General features: G+C 41.9%; 1 protein-coding gene across 1 annotated transcript in view; it reads left to right on the forward strand.

Moving 5' to 3' along the window:
• The first annotated feature begins 690 nt into the window (after positions 1-690).
• Positions 691-18,429, forward strand: part of PIR (pirin) — a 103,568-nt gene continuing 85,829 nt past the window's right edge. Inside the window, 2 exon segments of the mRNA XM_060138157.1 lie at positions 691-939; positions 2,274-2,404. Coding sequence (XP_059994140.1) covers positions 2,309-2,404 — 96 coding nt within the window. The 5' untranslated portion in view covers positions 691-939; positions 2,274-2,308.

Genomic DNA, 18,429 nt, shown 5'->3' on the forward strand with positions numbered 1-18,429 from the left:
CCAGCACTTTCTTTCCTTCTTCAAAACCAGGCAGTGAGCTTTCTTGTATTTACAGAACAGAAACCGCGAAGGCTTCTGCAACTCCGCACTCCCCTGGGAACTCTCCAATTCCCTCACCCCCTTGCAGGAAGAGAGCAGCAAGCAACTTATTTATGTAGCCAACAGTTGTGTAATGCTTAGCACCTGCCCAGCTCATTTCATTCTCATCACAACCCCATCAGGTGGTATTATCACCTTGTCCATTTTACAATGGAGGAACCGGAGGCACAAAGAGGCTGAGCCATCTGCCCAAGGTCACACAGCTAGAAGTGGTGGAGGCAGGATTGAAACCCGTGCCGCCAAGCTCCTCGGATTGCGTGACCAGCGCACTCCAGGTAGAGACAGGTGTCCTAGAAGGTCCACTGGGGCCTTCGCCCTGAACAGAACACCTGCCAGGTCAAACCCCCGCTCCCAGGGCCCAGCGCGCAGCTCTAGGGGGCGGGAGGGGCGTCGAGGTCAGGCGGGGGCGGGGGAGCGGCGGGGGGCGGAGCGAGAGGATCCGCGCGGCGGCGAACTGTCAATCAAGGAGTATCAACCCCGCCCAGGGCCCCAGAGACCCACACACTCCCGCCTCCCGCCTCCCGCCTCCCGCCTCCCTGCGGCCGCCGGCAGCGAAGTGCTGAGTCACCGTGAGGCAGGTGCGCGGCGCCCTCCGAGCCCACCTTCCCCACGCCTCCCCCGCCGCACGGGCTGCAGCAGCCGCCCTCACCGGGCGGGACTACAGAACGCCGGCGGGGCCGGGCGGGTGCCGGCTATCAGTTAGCAGGACCCCGCCCTCTCCGGCCCGTCTCAGACTCCCAGGGGAATCTCCTAGGGAGATGGCCAGAGATGCTTAAATAGTCCTCTGCAATTGGGTGCAAGTGGTAGACAACTTTTCTTTCTGCAGACCACTTTGATCTGGTAAGTACCTCATCAATGATTCACGTGCATAGAATTTAATTGTAGGAGTCTGGAAAGACCCAGAAATAGTCCAAATTGAGGGGGCGGGGCGTAAAATACCAATACTTTCAAGATGGGTGTAGGTAGGTGATGACAGTTATGTACGGCGTGGAGGATTGAGCTCATTTTAGGTGCCCCACAGCCCAGCACCCAGTAAATATTTATTGATTGCCTGCCTCGGGGAGGGCACATTTAGGGTGAGCCTCGCTTGCCTGCCTGGAGGTCTTTGCCCCGCACAGTGCTCTGAGTAGCAGCAGCTCACGTTCTTAGAGCGCTGACTACACTCCTTTGCGGTAGGCCGTCTTATTACTCCTATTTCGCAGGTGGAAAAACTGAGGAACAGAGAGGCTTAGCAGTTGGCCTCAGGTCACACAGCTGGTACGTTGGTGAACTTGGGATGCAGACCCAGGCTGTTTGGCTCCAGAGTATGCTTCTTGCTGAAGCATCTCTCTCGGTTTGAGTGGGAATCTTTGAAGGAAAGGATTATACGCAGTTTGCAGAAGAGCGTTAGGGATTGCGGGTATTGTATGCAAGCATTTGAACTGGAAAGGGGGTTGATTATACCTGTTTTGTGAGATGCCGTTGAGCAGGCTTTCGACCCACAAAGAGGAAACACTTTTGGATTGGGGCTGTGGATGGGTGCCGAAATGGATAGCACTGTCAAGGGTACCTCCTCCATGAGTTTCCTGTGCTCTACTTCACATGAAAGCTCCAAGATTTCTTGCTACTTAAGTTGACCCTGAGCTTCAGGGATAGATGGGTCTTTGAATTTGATGACCCTCAAAGATCCCTTTCAATGTCAAGGTCTTTGGCATGTTCAGGTGAGAGTCCCAGACCTGTTGGTTTTTCTCCGTGTTCCCTGTGTCGCCACACAGATCTCTCTCAGCTCAAGGTAGCACCTCCGTCATGGGGCAGCGCGGGGTGGGGGGGAGGTCGAGGGACTTCAATCATGTAAAGCAGATAAAGTGAGCGTTCGAGGTCCTTAGTCAATGCCCAGCGGAGCTGTTACCACTAACCCTCGCCAAAGGTGGTCGTAGGACTACACCCGCTAAACATTGTAAATCATTAGTAGGGTGCTGGGAACCTAGTTAGTACTCCCACGCGTTCACCATCATTATGCTTGTTTTAAAGCACCTAGCCCAGGTCTTGTGCAGAGTAAGCAATTTAAAAGTTGTAGCTGTTAATACTTGGGGCAGGTGTGAATTTCGTATCCTCTATTTTATAGTCCTTGGGTGGTCCCTCCTTGATGATTTCTCTGTTTTGTTGTTCCTCCTCTTGCCCTCTGTCGTCTACAGCTCAGCCTCAGAACGCTCTCTTTTTAGCCTTGGGCATGGCGTGGTCCAAAAAGGTTACCCTCTCACTGCTCAGCCGCGAGCAGTCGGAAGGGGTTGGAGCGTGGGTCCGCAGAAGCATCGGCAGACCTGAGGTACGCTGGCTAGTTGGGTGGCTGTTTCCTGCTTTGTAGCAGAAAGGACTGGTGGGACCCTGAGGATAAACTTGGGAAGAGAGGGCATGAGACAATCACGAGCCGCCCTGTTGGGTGCCTTGGGAACCAACTCTAAACTTAGCAATTGGGGTCCTCCCCGGAGCAGCCCCAGTCCCAAGGGGGTTTCTGTAATATGGATCCGGTGGTCCTGAGGTGAAACCTCTGTGCCCCTCTCTGCACACCCATGTCCCATCCTGGGTTTATCTGTCAGCCTCTGTGGGCACTTCACCAGGCTCACCCACCTGATACCCCCGGGTTTACATGCCCACAGGTCAAAGCACCAAGGAGAGACACTGGGGCCCCATCCCAAATTCCCAGGAGAGAGAATCCGACCGGCTCGGCTTGGGTCAGGTCTCTACCCTGGACCAGTCAGCCATTGCCAGGGATCTGAATTCTTAGAGAGACCCCTGAGACCCAACTTTGTGGACCTCTTGGTGGGAGGTAAGTGGGGGCTTCCCTCAGAGAAGGTGATTGTAGGTGAGGCAGATATCTTTCCACATTAGAGAGCAGTTTTATTTGAAAATTATGGGAGACGTGAGACTTGGCGGAAAAGAAAATCTTATTCGCATAGAAAGGTCATCAAATGGTGGTTATCGCCCAAGGAATACAGTGCCCAGCCCCAGATTCCAAAAACAGATTTCTTTTTATTGAGGTATGATCGACATATAACATTACTTTCAGGTGTACAACACAATGATTCAGTATTTGTATATATTGCAAAATGATCACGAGTCTAGTTAACTTCTGTCATCATACATAATTATTTTTCTCGTGATGAGAACTTTTAAGATCTACTCTCATAGCAACTTTCAAATATGCAGTACAGTATTAACTATAGTCACCATGTTGTATATTCCATCCTCATGACTCATTTATTTTGTAACTTAAAGTTTGTACCTTTTGACCTCCTTCATCCATTTTGCTCACCCCACCCCCACATCTGGCAACCACCAGTCTGTTCTCTGTATCTATGAGCTTGTTTTTAGTTTCCACATATGAGATCATACAGTATTTGTGTTTCCCTCTCTGACTTATTTCACTCAGCAGAATGCCCTCAAGGTCCATCCATGTTGTTGCAAACAGCAAGATTTCATTCTTTTTTGTAGTTGAATAATATTCCGTTGTATATTTACACCACATTTTCTTTATCCGTTCATCTGTTGGTGGACACCTAGGTTGTTTCTATGTCTTGATTATTGTAAATGATGCTGCAATGAACATGGGGGAGCATACAGCTTTTCAAGTTAGTGTTTTCGTTTTCTTTGGATAAATACCCAGAAGTGAAATTGCTGGATCGTATGGTAGTTATACTTTTAATTTTGGGGGGAACTTCCATACTGTTTTCTATAGTGGCTGCACCAATTTACATTCCCACCAACAGTGCACGAAGGTTCTCTTTTCTCCACACACTCACCAACACTGTCATTTCTTGTCTTTTTGATAATAGCCTTCCTAATACGTGTGAGGTGATATCTCAGTGTGGTTTTGATTTGCATTTCCCTAATTAGTGATGCTGAACTTATCTTTCAAAAAATATTTTTGAATAAAGGAAGAAGTATATTAGGGAAATGGATTCTTTTTGAAAAGTGAGGCTGGTTTGTTCCTCTTCTTAAATTCTGCTCTGATATTCTCATACTCTTCCCACCGTTAGGTTCCTATTCATCTGAGAATGTCTCTTGAGGTCTGTCAAACATGGTTTTTCCGAAGGGACACACGCAAACAGGATTATTCTAAGGGCTAAATGCACAGTGGATGTTGGGAAGATGCAGGTGGGCATGGTGTCATTTTATACTAGGCCACATCGCCAACAGGGGAATTCAAATACCCATCAGCAAACCCACTATTGTATGTTGAGGGTAGCTAATACTTTAATTACTCCATCTGTCAGAAACACATCTGCTGAGGAGTTCTCAATTTTTCTGGTCTTGTGAACCCCTTTGGAGGTCTGCTGAAAACCATCAGTTCATTCTCAGAATAATGTTTTATCCATTCCTTCTCAGAAAAATGTTTTTTACTTTTATTTATTTTTTAATACATCTTTATCGGAGTATAATTGCCTCACAACACTGTGTTAGTTTCTGTTGCACAGCAAAGCGAATCAGCCATAGGCATACACATATCCCCTCCCTCTTGAGCCTCCCTCCCACCCTCCCTATCCCACCCCTCTAGGTCACCACAGAGCACCGAGCTGATCTCCCTGTGCTATGCTGCTGCTTCCCACCAGCCAACTATTTTATATTCGGTAGTGTATATATGTCGATGTTACTCTCACTTCACCCCAGCTTCGCTTTCCCACCCCATGTCATCAAGTCCATTCTCTATGTCTACCTCTTTATTCCTGCCCTGCAACTAGGTTCATCAGTACCATTTTTTTTTTTTAGATTCCATATATATGTGTTAGCATACAGTATTTGTTTTTCTCATTTACTTCACTCTGTATGACAGACTCTAGGTCCATCCACCTCACTACAAATAACTCAGTTGCATTTCCTTTTATGGTTGAGTAATATTCCATTGTATGTATGTGCCACATCTTCTTTATCCATTCATCTGTCGATGGACATTTAGGTTGGTTCCATGTCCTGGCTGTTGTAAATAGAGCTGCAATGAACATTGTGGTACATGACTCTTTTTGAATTATGGTTTTCTCAGGGTATATGCCCAGTAGTGGGATTGCTGGGTAGTTTGGTAGTTCTATTTTTAGTTTTCTAAGGAACCTCGATACTGTTTTCCATAGTGGTTGTATCAATTTACATTCCCACCGACAGTGTAGGAGGGTTTCCTTTTCTCCACAGCCTCTCCAGCATTTATTGTTTCTAGCTTTTTTGATAATGGCCATTCTGACCTTCATGAGGTGATACCCCATTGTAGTTTTGATTTGAATTTCTCTAATAATTAGTGATGATGAGCATCTTTTCATGTGCCTCTTGGCCATCTCTAAGTCTTCCTTGGTGAAATGTCTATTTAGGTCTTCCGCCCATTTTTTAACTGGATTGTTTGTTTTTTTGATATTGAGCTCCATGAGCTGTTTGTGTATTTTAGAGATTAATCCTTTGTTGTTTCATTTGCAAATATTTTCTCCCATTTTGAGGGTTGTCTTTTTGTCTTGTTCATGTTTTAATTTGATGTGCAAAAGCTTTTAAGTTTAATTATGTCCCATTTATTTGTTTTAATTTCTGTTACTCTAGGAGATGGGTCAAAAAGGATCTTGCTGTGATTTATGTGAAAGAGTGTTCTTCCTATGTTTTCCTCTAAGAGTTTTATAGTGTCCAGTCTTACATTTAGGTCTCTAATCCATTTTGAGTTTATTTTTGTGTATGGTGTTAGGGAGTGTTCTAATTTCATTCTTTTACATGTAGCTGTCCAGTTTTCCCAGCACCACTTATTGAAGAAACTGTCTTTTCTCCATTGTATATCCTTGCCTCATTTGTCATAGATTAGTTGACCATAGGTGTGTGGGTTTATCTCTGGGCTTTCTATCCTGTTCCATTGATCTATATTTTTGTTGTTGTGCCAATACCATATTGTCTTGATTACTGTAGCTTTGTAGTATAGTCTGAAGTCAGAGAGTCAGATTCCTCCAGCTGTGTTTTTTTCCCTCAAGACTGCTTTGGCTATTCGGGGTCTTTTGTGTCTCCGTACAAATTTTAAGATTTTTTGTTCTAGTTCTGTAAAAAATGCCGTTGGTAATTTGATAGGGATTGCATTGAATCTGTAGATTGCTTTGGGTAGTATAGTCATTTTACTATAGTCAACATACAATATTGATTCTTCCAATCTAGGAACAGGGTCTCTCTCTCCATCTGTTTATATCATCTTTAATTTCTTTCATCAGTGTCTTAGAGTTTTCTGCATACAGGTCTTTTGTCTCCCTAGGGAGGTTTATTCCTAGGTATTTTATTCTTTGTGTTGCAGTGGTAAATGGGAGTGTTTCCTTAATTTCTCTTTCAGGTTTTTCATCATTAGTGTATAGGAATGCAAGAGATTTCTGTGCGTTAATTTTGTATCCTGCAACTTTACCAAATTCACTGATTAGCTCTAGTAGTTTTCTGGTGGCATCTTTAGGATTCTGTATGTATAGTATCATATCATCTGCAAACAGTGACAGTTTTACTTCTTCTTTTCCAAATTGTATCCCTTTTATTTATTTTTCTTCTCTGACTGCTGTGGCTAGGACTTCCAAAATTGTGTTGAATAATAATAGTGGCAAGAGTGGACATCCTTGTCTTGTTCCTGATCCTAGAGGAAATGTTTTCAGTTTTTCACCATTGAGAATGATGTTTGCTGTGGGTTTGTTGTATATGGCCTTTATTTTGTTGAGGTAGGTTCCCTCTGTGCCCATTTTCTGGAGAGTTTTTATCATAAAAGGGTGTTGAATTTTGTCAAAAGCTTTTTCTGCATCTATTGAGATGTTATGGTTTTTATTCTTCAATTTGTTAATATGGTGTATCACATTGATTGATTTGCATACATTGAAGAATCCTTGCATCCCTGGGATAAATCCCACTTGATCATGGTGTATGAGCCTTTTATTGTGTTTTTGGATTCTATTTGCTAGTGTTTTGTTGAGGATTTTTGCATCTATATTCATGAGTGATATTGGTCTGTAATTTTCTTTTTTTGTAGTATCTTTGTCTGGTTTTGGTATCAGGGTGATGGTGGCCTCATAGAATGAGTTTGGGAGTGTTCCTTCCTCTGAAATTTTTTGGAAGAGTTTGAGAAGGATGGGTGTTAGCTTTTCTCTAAATGTTTGAAAGAATTCACCTGTGAAGCCATGTGATCCTGGACTTTTGTTTGTTGGAAGATTTTTAATCACAGTTTCCATTTCTTTCTTGTGATTGGTCTGTTCCTATTTTCTATTTCTTCCTGGTTCAGTCTTGGAAGGTTATACCTTTCTAAGAATTTGTCCATTTCTTCCAGGTTGTCCATTTTATTGGCATAGAGTTGCTTGTAGTAGTCTCATAGGATGCTCTGTATTTCTGCCGTGTCTGTTGTAACTTCTCCTTTTTAATTTCTAATTTTATTCATTTGAGTCCTCTCCCTCTTCTTCATCATGAGTCTGGCTAATGGTTTATCAATTTCATTTATCTTCTCAAAGAACCAGCTTTTAGGTTTGTTGATCTTTGCTACTGTTTTCTTTGTTTCCATTTCATTTATTTCTGCTCTGATCTTTATGATTTCTTTCCTTGTACTAACTTTGGGTTTTGTTTATTCTTCTTCTCTAGTTCCTTTAGGTGTAACGTTAGATTGTTTATTTAAGATTTTTCTTGTTTCTTGAGGTAGGCTTGTATAGCTGTAAACTTCCCTCTTAGAACTGCTTTTGCTGCATCCCATAGGTTTTGGATCGTCGTGTTTTCATTGTCATTTGTCTCCAGGTATTTTTTGATTTCCTGTTTGATTTCTTCAGTGATCTCTTGGTTATTTAGTAATGTATTGTTTAGCCTCCTTGTATTTGTGTTTTTTACAGTTTTTTTTCCCTGTAATTGATTTCCAATCTCATAGCATTTTGGTCAGAAAAGATGCTTGATACGATTTCAGTTTTCTTAAATTTACTGAGGCTTGCTTTGTGACCCAAGATGTGATCTGTCCTGGAAAATGTTCCATGTGCACTTGAGAAGAAAGTGTATTCTGCCACTTTTGGTGGAATGTTGTATAATTTTCGATTAGATCTGTCTGTTGTGTCATTTAAAGCTTGTGTTTCCTTATTTATTTTCTGTTTGGATGATCTGTCCATTGGCGTAAGTGGGGTGTTAAAGTCCCGTACTATTATTTTGTTACTGTCAATTTCTCCTTTCATGGTTGTTAGCATTTGCCTTATGTATTGAGGTGCTCCTATGTTGGATGCATAAACATTTATAATTGTTATATCTTCTTCTGGGATTGATCCCTTGATCATTATGTCGTGTCCTTCTTTGTCTCTTGTAACAGTCTTTATGTTAAAGTCTATTTTATCTGATACGAGTATTGCTACTCCAGCTTTCTTCTGATTTCCATTTGCATGGAATATCTTTTTCCATCCCTTTGCTTTCAGTCTGTATGTGTCCCTAGATCTGAAGTGGGTCTCTTGTAGACAGCGTATATATATGGGTCTTTTAAGCCAGTCTGTGTCTTTTGGTTGGGGCATTTAATCCATTTACATTCAAAGTTATTATCGATATGTATGTTCCTGTTACCATTTTTTAATTGTTTTTGGTTTGTTTTTGTGGGTCTTTTTCTTCTCCTGTGTTTCCTGCTTAGAGAAGTTTCTTTAGCATTTGTTGTAAAGCTGGTTTGGTGGTGCTGAATTCTCTTAGCTTTTGTTTGTCTGAAAAGCTTTTGACTTCTCCATCGAATCTGAAAGATCCTTGCTGGGTAGAGTATTCTTGGTTGTAGGTTTTTCCCTTTCATCACTTTAAATATGTCCTGCCTCTCCCTTCTGGCTTGCAGAGTTTCTGCTGAAAGATCAGCTGTTAACCTTATGGGGATTCCCTTGTATGTTATTTGTTGCTCTTCCCTTGCTGCTTTTCATATTTTTTCTTTGTATTTAATTTTTGATAGTTTGATTAATATGTGTCTTGTAGTGTTTCTCCTTGAATTTATTCTGTATGGGATTCTCTGCACTTCCTGGACTTGATTGACTATTTCCTTCCCCTAACATGTTAGGGAAGTTTGCAACTATTATCTCTTCAAAAATTTCCTGGTCCCTTTCTGTTTCTCTTCTTCTTCTGGGACCCCCTATAATTAGAATGTTGGTGCGTTTAGTGTTGTCCCAGAGGTCTCTGAGATTGTCTTCAATTCTTTTCATTCTTTTTTCTTTATTCTGCTCCTCAGCAGTTATTTCCACCATTTTGTCTTCCAGCTCACTTTTTCGTTCTTCTGCCTCTGTTATTCTGTTATTGATTCCTTCTAGTGTATTTTCCATTTTGGTTATTGTGTTGTCCATCTCTGTTTGTTTGTTCTTTAGTTCTTCTGGACCTTTGTTAAACATTCCTTGTGCTTTCTCAGTCCGTGCTTCCATTCTGTTTCCGAGATTCTGGATCATCTTTACTATCGTTACTCTGAATTCTTCTTCAGGTAGATTGCCTATTTCCTCTTCATTTATTTGGTATTGCAGGTTTTTACCTTTCTCCTTCATCTGTGACATATTTTTTTGCTGTCTCATTTTTTTTTTTATGAGTGGGATTGTGTTCCTGTTTTACTGGTTGTTTGGCCTGATGCTTTCCACACTGGAGTTTGTAGGCTATTGGGTAGAGCTGGGTGTTGGTGCTGAGATGAGGAATTCTGTGAGGCCTCACTCTGATGAATATTCCCTGGGGTCTGAGGTTCTCTGTTAGTCCAGTGGATTGGACTCAGAGCTCCCACCACAGGAGCTTCCGCCTGACCCCAGGCTTGCGAATCAAGATCCCGCAAGCTGCGTGGGGCAGCAAAAAAAGAACAATGACAAAGTAAAAGATAAAATTAGACTAGGAAGCTAACAGATATGTTAGAAAGACTGTAAAAATAAAAATATAGATGAATCAACAGCTGGAAGGTAAATCAGTACCACAATAGTAAAAAAGAGGAGGTGGGAGAAGAAAAAAAAAAAGGCAGGGTGGGGGGAAGGCCTTAGCTGTGGAGGGCAGGGCCTAAGCAAGGGCAAAGTTTGGGTGGTGGGCGGGGCCAATGCTCAGGACCCACAGGGCTGGAAAAGGCCCTGGGGGCTGTGTGGGGTGGGGCTTAGGCATGGTATTACATACAAAGGAAAACCTTTGTATTGAAATATGGTTAGCAAAATATTACAGAACAAATCTGTAATCTAGTAACTTAAATAACAACTCTAGTGACATTCAATAAGGAGATCTGGTGGCAGTTCTCATAACTACCTAATTTCAAATCTGTGAGGGGCATGAACAGTAGTTCGGTATACCTGCAACAGCTATGATGTGATATGAAAGGAGCTTTGATTTCGGTTGGGGGCAAAGTCACAGGTCCTGGTAAATTACTGTGGTTCTTTGACTACATCCATAATTAAAGGCAATGTTACATTTTACTTTGGAGCTGGGTGGTGGTGACTTGTTGCGCACCAGCGTGAATGTACTTAATGCCACTAAACTGTATACTTACAAACGGTTAAAATGGTAAATTCCATGTTATGTTTGTTTTACTACAAAAAAATTCAGAAGAAAAAAATTTCCAGTTAGAGGTTAGTGAAAACAAAAATGTGTGTGTGTGTGTGTGTGTGTGTTTGTTTTTTTCCCCCAGCCAAGTTTACCTGAATTGTATCCATGGTTCCCAGTTAAGAGTCCCTGGCTGGGCTTCCCTGGTGGCGCAGTGGTTGAGAGTCCGCCTGCCGATGCAGGGGACGCGGGTTCGTGCCCCGGTCCGGGAAGATCCCACATGCCGCGGAGCGGCTGGGCCCGTGGGCCATGGCCGCTGAGCCTGCACATCTGGGGCCTGTGCTCCGCAACGGGAGAGGCCCCGCGTACCGCAAAAAAAAAAAAAGTCCCTGGCTGAAAACCTATGCTTTAAAGACCTCTGCATTTTACTAATGCCATGCCCCAGGTGTGCCTCTACCCTAAAGAAAAATAAATGGATAGGAATCATTCCTAATGCCATCACTCTGGTTTAATCACTGTTAAGACAAAGCATGTTTCCTTTTGTCTGTGTATAGTTAAATATTTTAGTTGTACAGAATAAAGAATTTTGTGTCCTTAGTTTTTCATTTAAGAGGGTAGCAAAAGGACTTCCCATGTTATTATAAATTCTTCGTAAACACCATTTAAGTAGTTATGACATATTCCAGTGTATGAGCATACCATTATTCTCTTACTCCTGGCCCTACATTTTTTATTTTTTAATTTTTAAAAAAATTTTTATTGAAGGATAGTTGATTTACAATGTGTTAATTACTGCTCTGCAGCAAAGTGATTCAGTTACACATACATATATATATATATATATATATTCTTTTTTTATATTCTTTTCCATTATGGTTTATCATAGGATATTGAATATAGTTCCCTGTGCTATGTTGTAGGACCTTGTTGTTTATCCATTCTGTATATATAAAACCTTACATCTGCTAACCCCGACCTCCTCCCCCTTGGCAACCACCAGTCTCTTAACTATGTCCGTGATTCTGTTTCTATTTCATAGACAGGTTCATTTGTGTCATATTTTAGATTCCACGTGTAAGTGGAATCATGATATTTGTCTTTCTTGGTCTGATTTACTTCACTTAGTATGATAATCTCTAGGTCCACCCATGTTGCTGCAAATGGCATTATTTCATTATTTTTAATGGCTGAGTAATATTCCCTTGTATGTATGTACCACATCTTTATCCATTCATCTGTCGAGGGACGTTTATGGCAACTCTGTTTTTAGTTTTCAGGGGAACCTCCATACTGTTTTCCACAGTGGCTGCACCAGCTTACGTTCCCACCAACAGTGTAGGAGGGTTCCCTTTTCTCCACACCCTCTCCAGCATTTATTATTTGTAGACTTTTTGATGATGCTGGCCCTGCATTTGACCATTTAGATTGTTACCCTATTTGTTAGCACTCCGCACACTGCCAGCTTGCCAGAAAGATGGACCCCAACCCTCCCATCAGCAGAGGAGGAAAGCATCACTCTCACTTCAAGGTGGTTACTTTTCAAACTTTTTGCACCAAGGCTCTGTCAGTAGAAAATAAAATCTCATAAGAAATCTGGAGCCCAGAGCTATTCTAGTGTAGAATTTACAACAGTGTTTGATGTTAGTGGCCCTAGGTGACACATTCCCTGTGACTGTAAATGTGGAGGTGGAGGAATTCACAGTGCTCTTTCGGTGATGAATGGTAAACAGGATGGAGTTGGGCTGCCTGGCACCTTCCATTAAAGTTGTGTGTGGGCCGGGACAGCCCCAAGCTGGAATTGAAATGATCGCACAGCATGATGCTGACGGGTGGTTCCTCTATGCTTCCAGCAGGAGGGAAACCCACCCATCACCTGCATTTGCCTCTATGCCCCACTTCCCCTTCCACCAGACAGTCCTTGCTGATGTGATTTTCCTTGGACCACTGTCATGCAGTGACACCTCAGAGATGTTGCGGGTTCCATTCCAGGCCACTGCAATAAAGCGAATATTGCAGTAAAGCAGGTCACGTGATTATCTTGGTTTCTCAGTGCATACAGAAATTACTTAACGTTTAAACTATACTATAGTCTACTAAGTGTGCAATAGCATTGTGTCCAAAAAAACAATGTACACACCTTAATTAAAAAAATACTTTATTGCTAAAAAATGTGAACTGTTATCTGAGCCTTCAGTGAGTTGTAGTGGTAACGTCAAAAATCACTGATCACAGATCACCATAACGAATAGAATAACAGTGGAAAAGTGTGAAATATTGTGAGAATTACCAAAGTGTGACACAGAGATACAAAGTGAGCAAACGCTGTTGGAAAAATGCCACCGATAGACACTTGACGCAGGGCTGCCACAAACCTTCAATTTGTAAAAACCACAATATCTGCAAAGCGCAATACCTCTAAGTGCAATAAAACAAGGTATGCCTGTATATGTTTTTTATTAGGAAGAATTTCTAACGTAGAAAAGTAGAAAATAGTATAATGACTCTCCAGGTACCCAGCATCCACAGTGATCAACTCATGGGCAGCCTTGTTTCCAATCTTGGTCCCCATCCATTTCTTCCGTCAGAGTATTTTGAAGTGAATCATTTCATTTCATTCAGAAATATTTCAGTTTTTACTTAAAAAATATAACTGTAATCCCATTATCACAGTTAAAATTGTAAGAGTCTCTTAATATCAAACCACCTTGGTCCTAGTTGATGCAGGACTTGTAGATGGCGCTCTCCATTAGCAGTGTCTCTAGACCTTGAGTCAAGGTAGAGGAGCACAGAGTCACAGGTCAAGTCCATTCAAGGCCATATTTCGACCTCAGTCTGGACTACGTGTTGGCAGTTTCCTTCTACCTTCTCATTGTTACCCTCAGGCTCCAGTCTAGAGGCTGAGTTAGGCCCAGGGGATAGTCTGAGGTGTTGGGAGTCTACCTTTGGGGGCCTCTGCCTTTTTTTGCTGCCATATTATCTTGATGTAGCCTGGCCTTTTGTCAGGTGTTGGGAGGGTTGGGGGGGTCCTCTCCGGAGACAATAATTTAAAAGAAGAAAAAATAATGTAAAAAACAGGCCTTGCCCTTATATCAGTTAGGTTAGGCTCAGTTGTGTATAACAGAAAGCATCCTCCGAAACCAGTGGTTTATGTATGTAAGGATTTGTGTTTCTCTTTTGAAAATCCAAAAGTAGGTGGTCCAGGGTGGGCCTGGAAGCTTCACACTTACCAGAGACCCATGCTCGTTCTATCTTAGTTCATCCTTCTTACTGCATTCTTACTGTATCCCGTTATGGTCCAAGACGCTGTCAGAGCAGTAGCAACCATTTGCCCTTGGGGGCAGAAAGGAGGAAGGAGGGGAAAGGCAAAACGATATATGCCAGCTGTCTATCTCCTTTTATAAGGGATTTCCCTAAAAGTCCCACCCAGTTCCTCTCATTAGCCAGATTTGGTCATATGACCACACCTACCTACAAGGGAAGCTAGGGACCTAGCACAAGTACCACTTGGGATGTTGGTGGAGTACCTTCTGTGTACACAGAATTATTCTAGATTCAGTGGAGCATCATAGAAAAGCATAACGTTGGCCCTGTCCCCAAGGAAGTGATATTCCTGGTTACTTCCGGTGCTTCCTGATTTCACTAAAATGCCAGGCTGCTGAAGCTTTGTTAAAGGAGCACCACAGGCTGGAGGGGTGGTGGCCACAGGTTTCAGCTGGCCTTCTCAAGAGATCCAAAGAAATAGCTTGGAAGCTGCCAGCCGAAGGTGGCAGCTAAAAGATTTGGAAGTGTTTGAAGGAAAGGAAATTCTCATATCGTTCAAAAACTTTGAAAGATCATCAGTTTACTGAGTTGGGGACCAAGTCAAGACATTTAAAAAAGTCAGAGTTCTTATATGTCTCAGAGCTTGTCTTGCAGATAACAGGTGTCTCTCTAACATGTTCTTGGATACATGCTGACTGTTTAGAGAATGTGAGGAACTTTGGTGAGGGCTAATACCTAACCTGCAAATAACACTTTAGGACAATAGTCTGATGCAGATACTCTTGCTTGTCGGAGGAAGAGTGTCTCTTACACACGTGCCCCATCCTTTAGCCAGATAAACAGTTCATCCCTCTGACTTTCACCACATCCAGCCCCCTGGCTTCTGCAGGCTTCTTGTGCTGCCTTTCTTTGTGTGTGTGTCCATATGTCATGGACTGGTGACAGAAGGGTTGGATATGCGATCCAGATGTCACAAATAGGACTTTCCAAACAATGAATACCTACTGGTCTCTTAAGTGGCAGATGGTGATGAGGGTAGTACTGGAAAGAGGGAACCTCTTCTTTTCATGATTTAGTTAACAGCAGGACATATTTGCTCATAGGAAACTGATCCCAAGAAGCAATGCACATCTCTTGATCTCATCTTTACCCACATTTTAATACCATAGAACCACAATAATGTAGAAGTAAAAAGCCATCTTGAGGCTGTAGACCCTTTGTTTGGCAAGTAGTTGTGTCTCAGAGATTTATGGAACTGGTACAACGTAACAGATCCACCCATCTATGTAGAGCCTGCCCTGCTTTAGGCTCTGGACCAGGTGTTCTCCATTCATTGTTTCCAGGCCTTCAAGCTGTGTATTATCCTGTGAGAAGCAGCAGTGTATAATAAGGTATGAGAATTTTCAGCCTCTCCTCCTCCCAACCCCAGTTCCATTCCTGGGCTTTTCACTGAGCTGAAATGGAATTATGAGAGACAGGATGAGACCGAGAGGATCTGAGATCTGATTTTCACTGGAAAGGACAGGGAATTACTGGTGGGAGAGAAAAGAATAAATTCAGAAGGTGAGGGGGAGAAGGAGAAAAGGGAGGAGCTGCCTCCACATGGGTGGAGGAGATTTGAAGGGTTAGAGTGAGAGACGATGGAAATATTGGAGACATTTATTGGAGAGGAGGAGGGCTGATTTGAAATCTTTAAGCCGAAGCCCCTTTTGGCATTTTTGAGAGAATTCAATAGATATTTGAATTGTTTTCCAGTTACTTTTAAATATTGGACTGGATGAAACACTGGGCTAAGATGGGTTACAAAGTGGCCCAGCTATATATGGCTTACAGCCCGTATTTTATTTTTTATTTTTTTATTTTTTATTTTTTTTTACAGCCCGTATTTTAAAGTGAAGAAATTGAGACTTGATTAGGCTAAAAAACTTGTAGTAACTTGTTGAATGTGTGTGTGTGTGTGTGTATGTACTATATGTGTTACATGTATGTATATACAGATGTGTGTGCAAGTGTGTATGCATATTTTTTCCACAGAAAGTGAAAATAAGAGTCAAGACAAGAGACAGGGAGGGTTTGGTACCTTCATTTCCAGCAATAGGACAGAGTAGATACCCTGAAACAAAGAAGCAAACAAACAGATAAATAACCTAAAAATTAATTAGCTGAGCTGACAGGAAGTTAGAGCAATTCTTAGAGTCTAAAAACAATGAGAAAGAAAGGAAAAATAGGAAATCTGAATAGTTTCATAGCTAGTAGGGTAATTGAATCAGCATTTTGAAAGTTTATTACAAAGCAACAGGTCCAGATGTTACAGACAGATTTTACCAGATATTTAAGGTACAGATAATTCCACTAATACACAAACTCTCCAGGAGATGAAGCTCCAGGGGGTCCTCAAATCACGTTATGAAGTCCCGTTACCTTGCTATCAAGACCAGGCAAGGACAGCAAATGAAGGGACAATTGCCTCTCGTTTAGAAACATTTTTGCAGGACTCATAAGCAAAATATTAACCAACCAAATACAGCAATGTATAAAAAGGTATTATGTCATGACCAAGTTTGGATTGTCTGAAGAAAGCAAATTTGGTTTAATGTTGGAAAATCTATTTATATAACTTAACCAACACTAAGAGATTAAAGGAGAAAAAACATATAATGTCTCAATCAGTGCAGAAAGCACATTCACTGGAAGTCAGCATCCATTTATGCTAAAGAAAAAATCAGTAAACTAGGAATAAAAGGGAAATTCCTTAACATTACGACAGGAATCTACAGAAAACCCACATTAAACAACCTGCTTACCAGTGAAACTTTAAAAAGCAATCTGTGTAACATTAGGGACTAGGCAAGGTTGCCTATTACCATCTATTCTACTCAGCATCCTTGTAGAGGGGCCAGCTTGAAAGAAGACAGAAAAAGAAATAGAAAGTATAAGGGTTGAAAATAAAGGGCGGAAAACAGTTATTTGCTGATGGCTGTTGGTTGGAATATTACTCCCAAATATTCACTCCCTCCCTGTAATAGATTATACACTCCCACCCACTTTTGGGTGCGTTACCCATGAGTCCACAGGGCGGGTTTAAGTGCCCTCCTGTCTGCCTTTGGGCTCGACCACGTCACGTGCTTTGACCAATGGGACAATGTAACTGGGATTGTGCACCATTTGCCTCCTGCCCTTGGCTATGAGAGCAGCACGTCCTAGAGAGTGGCCACTGTTTCATCTTGGGACCCAGAATGAGAAGACATGTAGAGGCCAGCCTGGCCCAGCAAAACCCAGAGAAATGGCAGCCTGCCTCAGCTTTAATCTAATGCAAGCAAAAAATCCTTTGTGAACTATTGGCCAAAAGCTTATTGATAAATATACTGGTGATGAATGTCTGCAAAGAAAACCCAAAGGAAGCTACAGATGAATTATTAAAATTAATAAGAGCTTAGCAGTGTTCAAAATCGCCTTTGTATTCACGTTTCTTTCTTTTTCTTTTTTTTTTTTTAAACATTTTTTGGCTGCACCGCGTGGCTTGCAGGGTCTTAGTTCCCCGACCAGGGATTGAACCCGTGCCCCCTGCAGTGAAAGCACGGAGTGTTAACCACTTACCACCAGGGAAGTCCCTCTATTCACATTTCTGATCCCCAGCAGCAGACTGTTCAAAAACATTAGTTAAAAATGCTGTTTACATTCCTGTAGCTTTGTGATATAGTTTGAAATCAGGGAGTGTGATGCCTCCAGCTTGGTTCTATTCAGGGTCTTATGTGGTTCCGTACCCACTTTAGGATTGTTTGTTCTATTTCTATGAAGAATGTTATTGGGATTTTAATAGGGATTGTATTGAATACTTTGGGTAATATAGGCATTTTAACAATATTAATTCTTCCAGGACATGAGCACAGAATGTATTTCCTTTTATTTGTGTCATCTGCACTTCGTTTCATCAGTGTCTTATAGTTTTTAGTGTATAGGTCTTTCACCTCCTTGGATAATTTATTCCTAGGAATTTTATTCTTTTTGATGCAATTGTAAATGGGATTTTTTTTAAATTTCTCTTTCTAATAGTTTGTTGTTAGTACATAGAAACTCAACAGGTTATGGTAGTGCATATCTGAAAGTTGCTAAGAGAGTACCTTTGTGTAGTGACAGATGGTAATTAGACTTAGTGTGGTGATCATTTTGCAGTATTTACAAATATCAAATCATTACCTTCGGGGCTTCCCTGGTGGTGCAGTGGTTGAGAGTCCGCCTGCCGATGCAGGGGACACGGGTTCGTGCCCCGGTCCGGGAGGATCCCACATGCTGCGGAGCAGCTGGGCCCGTGAGCCATGGCCGCTGAGCCTGCGCGTCTGGAGCCTGTGCTCCGCAACGGGAGAGGCCACAGCAGTGAGAGGCCCACATACCACAAAAAAAAAAAAAAAAAAAAAATTACCTTCCACATCTGAAACTAATATAATGTTGTATGTCAGTTATACCTCAATGAAAATACTATTTACAATACTATAAAAGTATGTTAGAAAAAATGTTTAATGTATGCAAAATCTGTATGGAGAAAATTATAAATCCTATTGAAAGACATTTTCAAAGACCTGAATAAATGGAGATAACCATGTTTATGAGTAGGAAAACTCAGTATTATAT

The sequence above is a fragment of the Lagenorhynchus albirostris genome, chromosome X (assembly GCF_949774975.1).
Source record: "Lagenorhynchus albirostris chromosome X, mLagAlb1.1, whole genome shotgun sequence".
Taxonomy (NCBI): Eukaryota; Metazoa; Chordata; class Mammalia; order Artiodactyla; family Delphinidae; genus Lagenorhynchus; species Lagenorhynchus albirostris.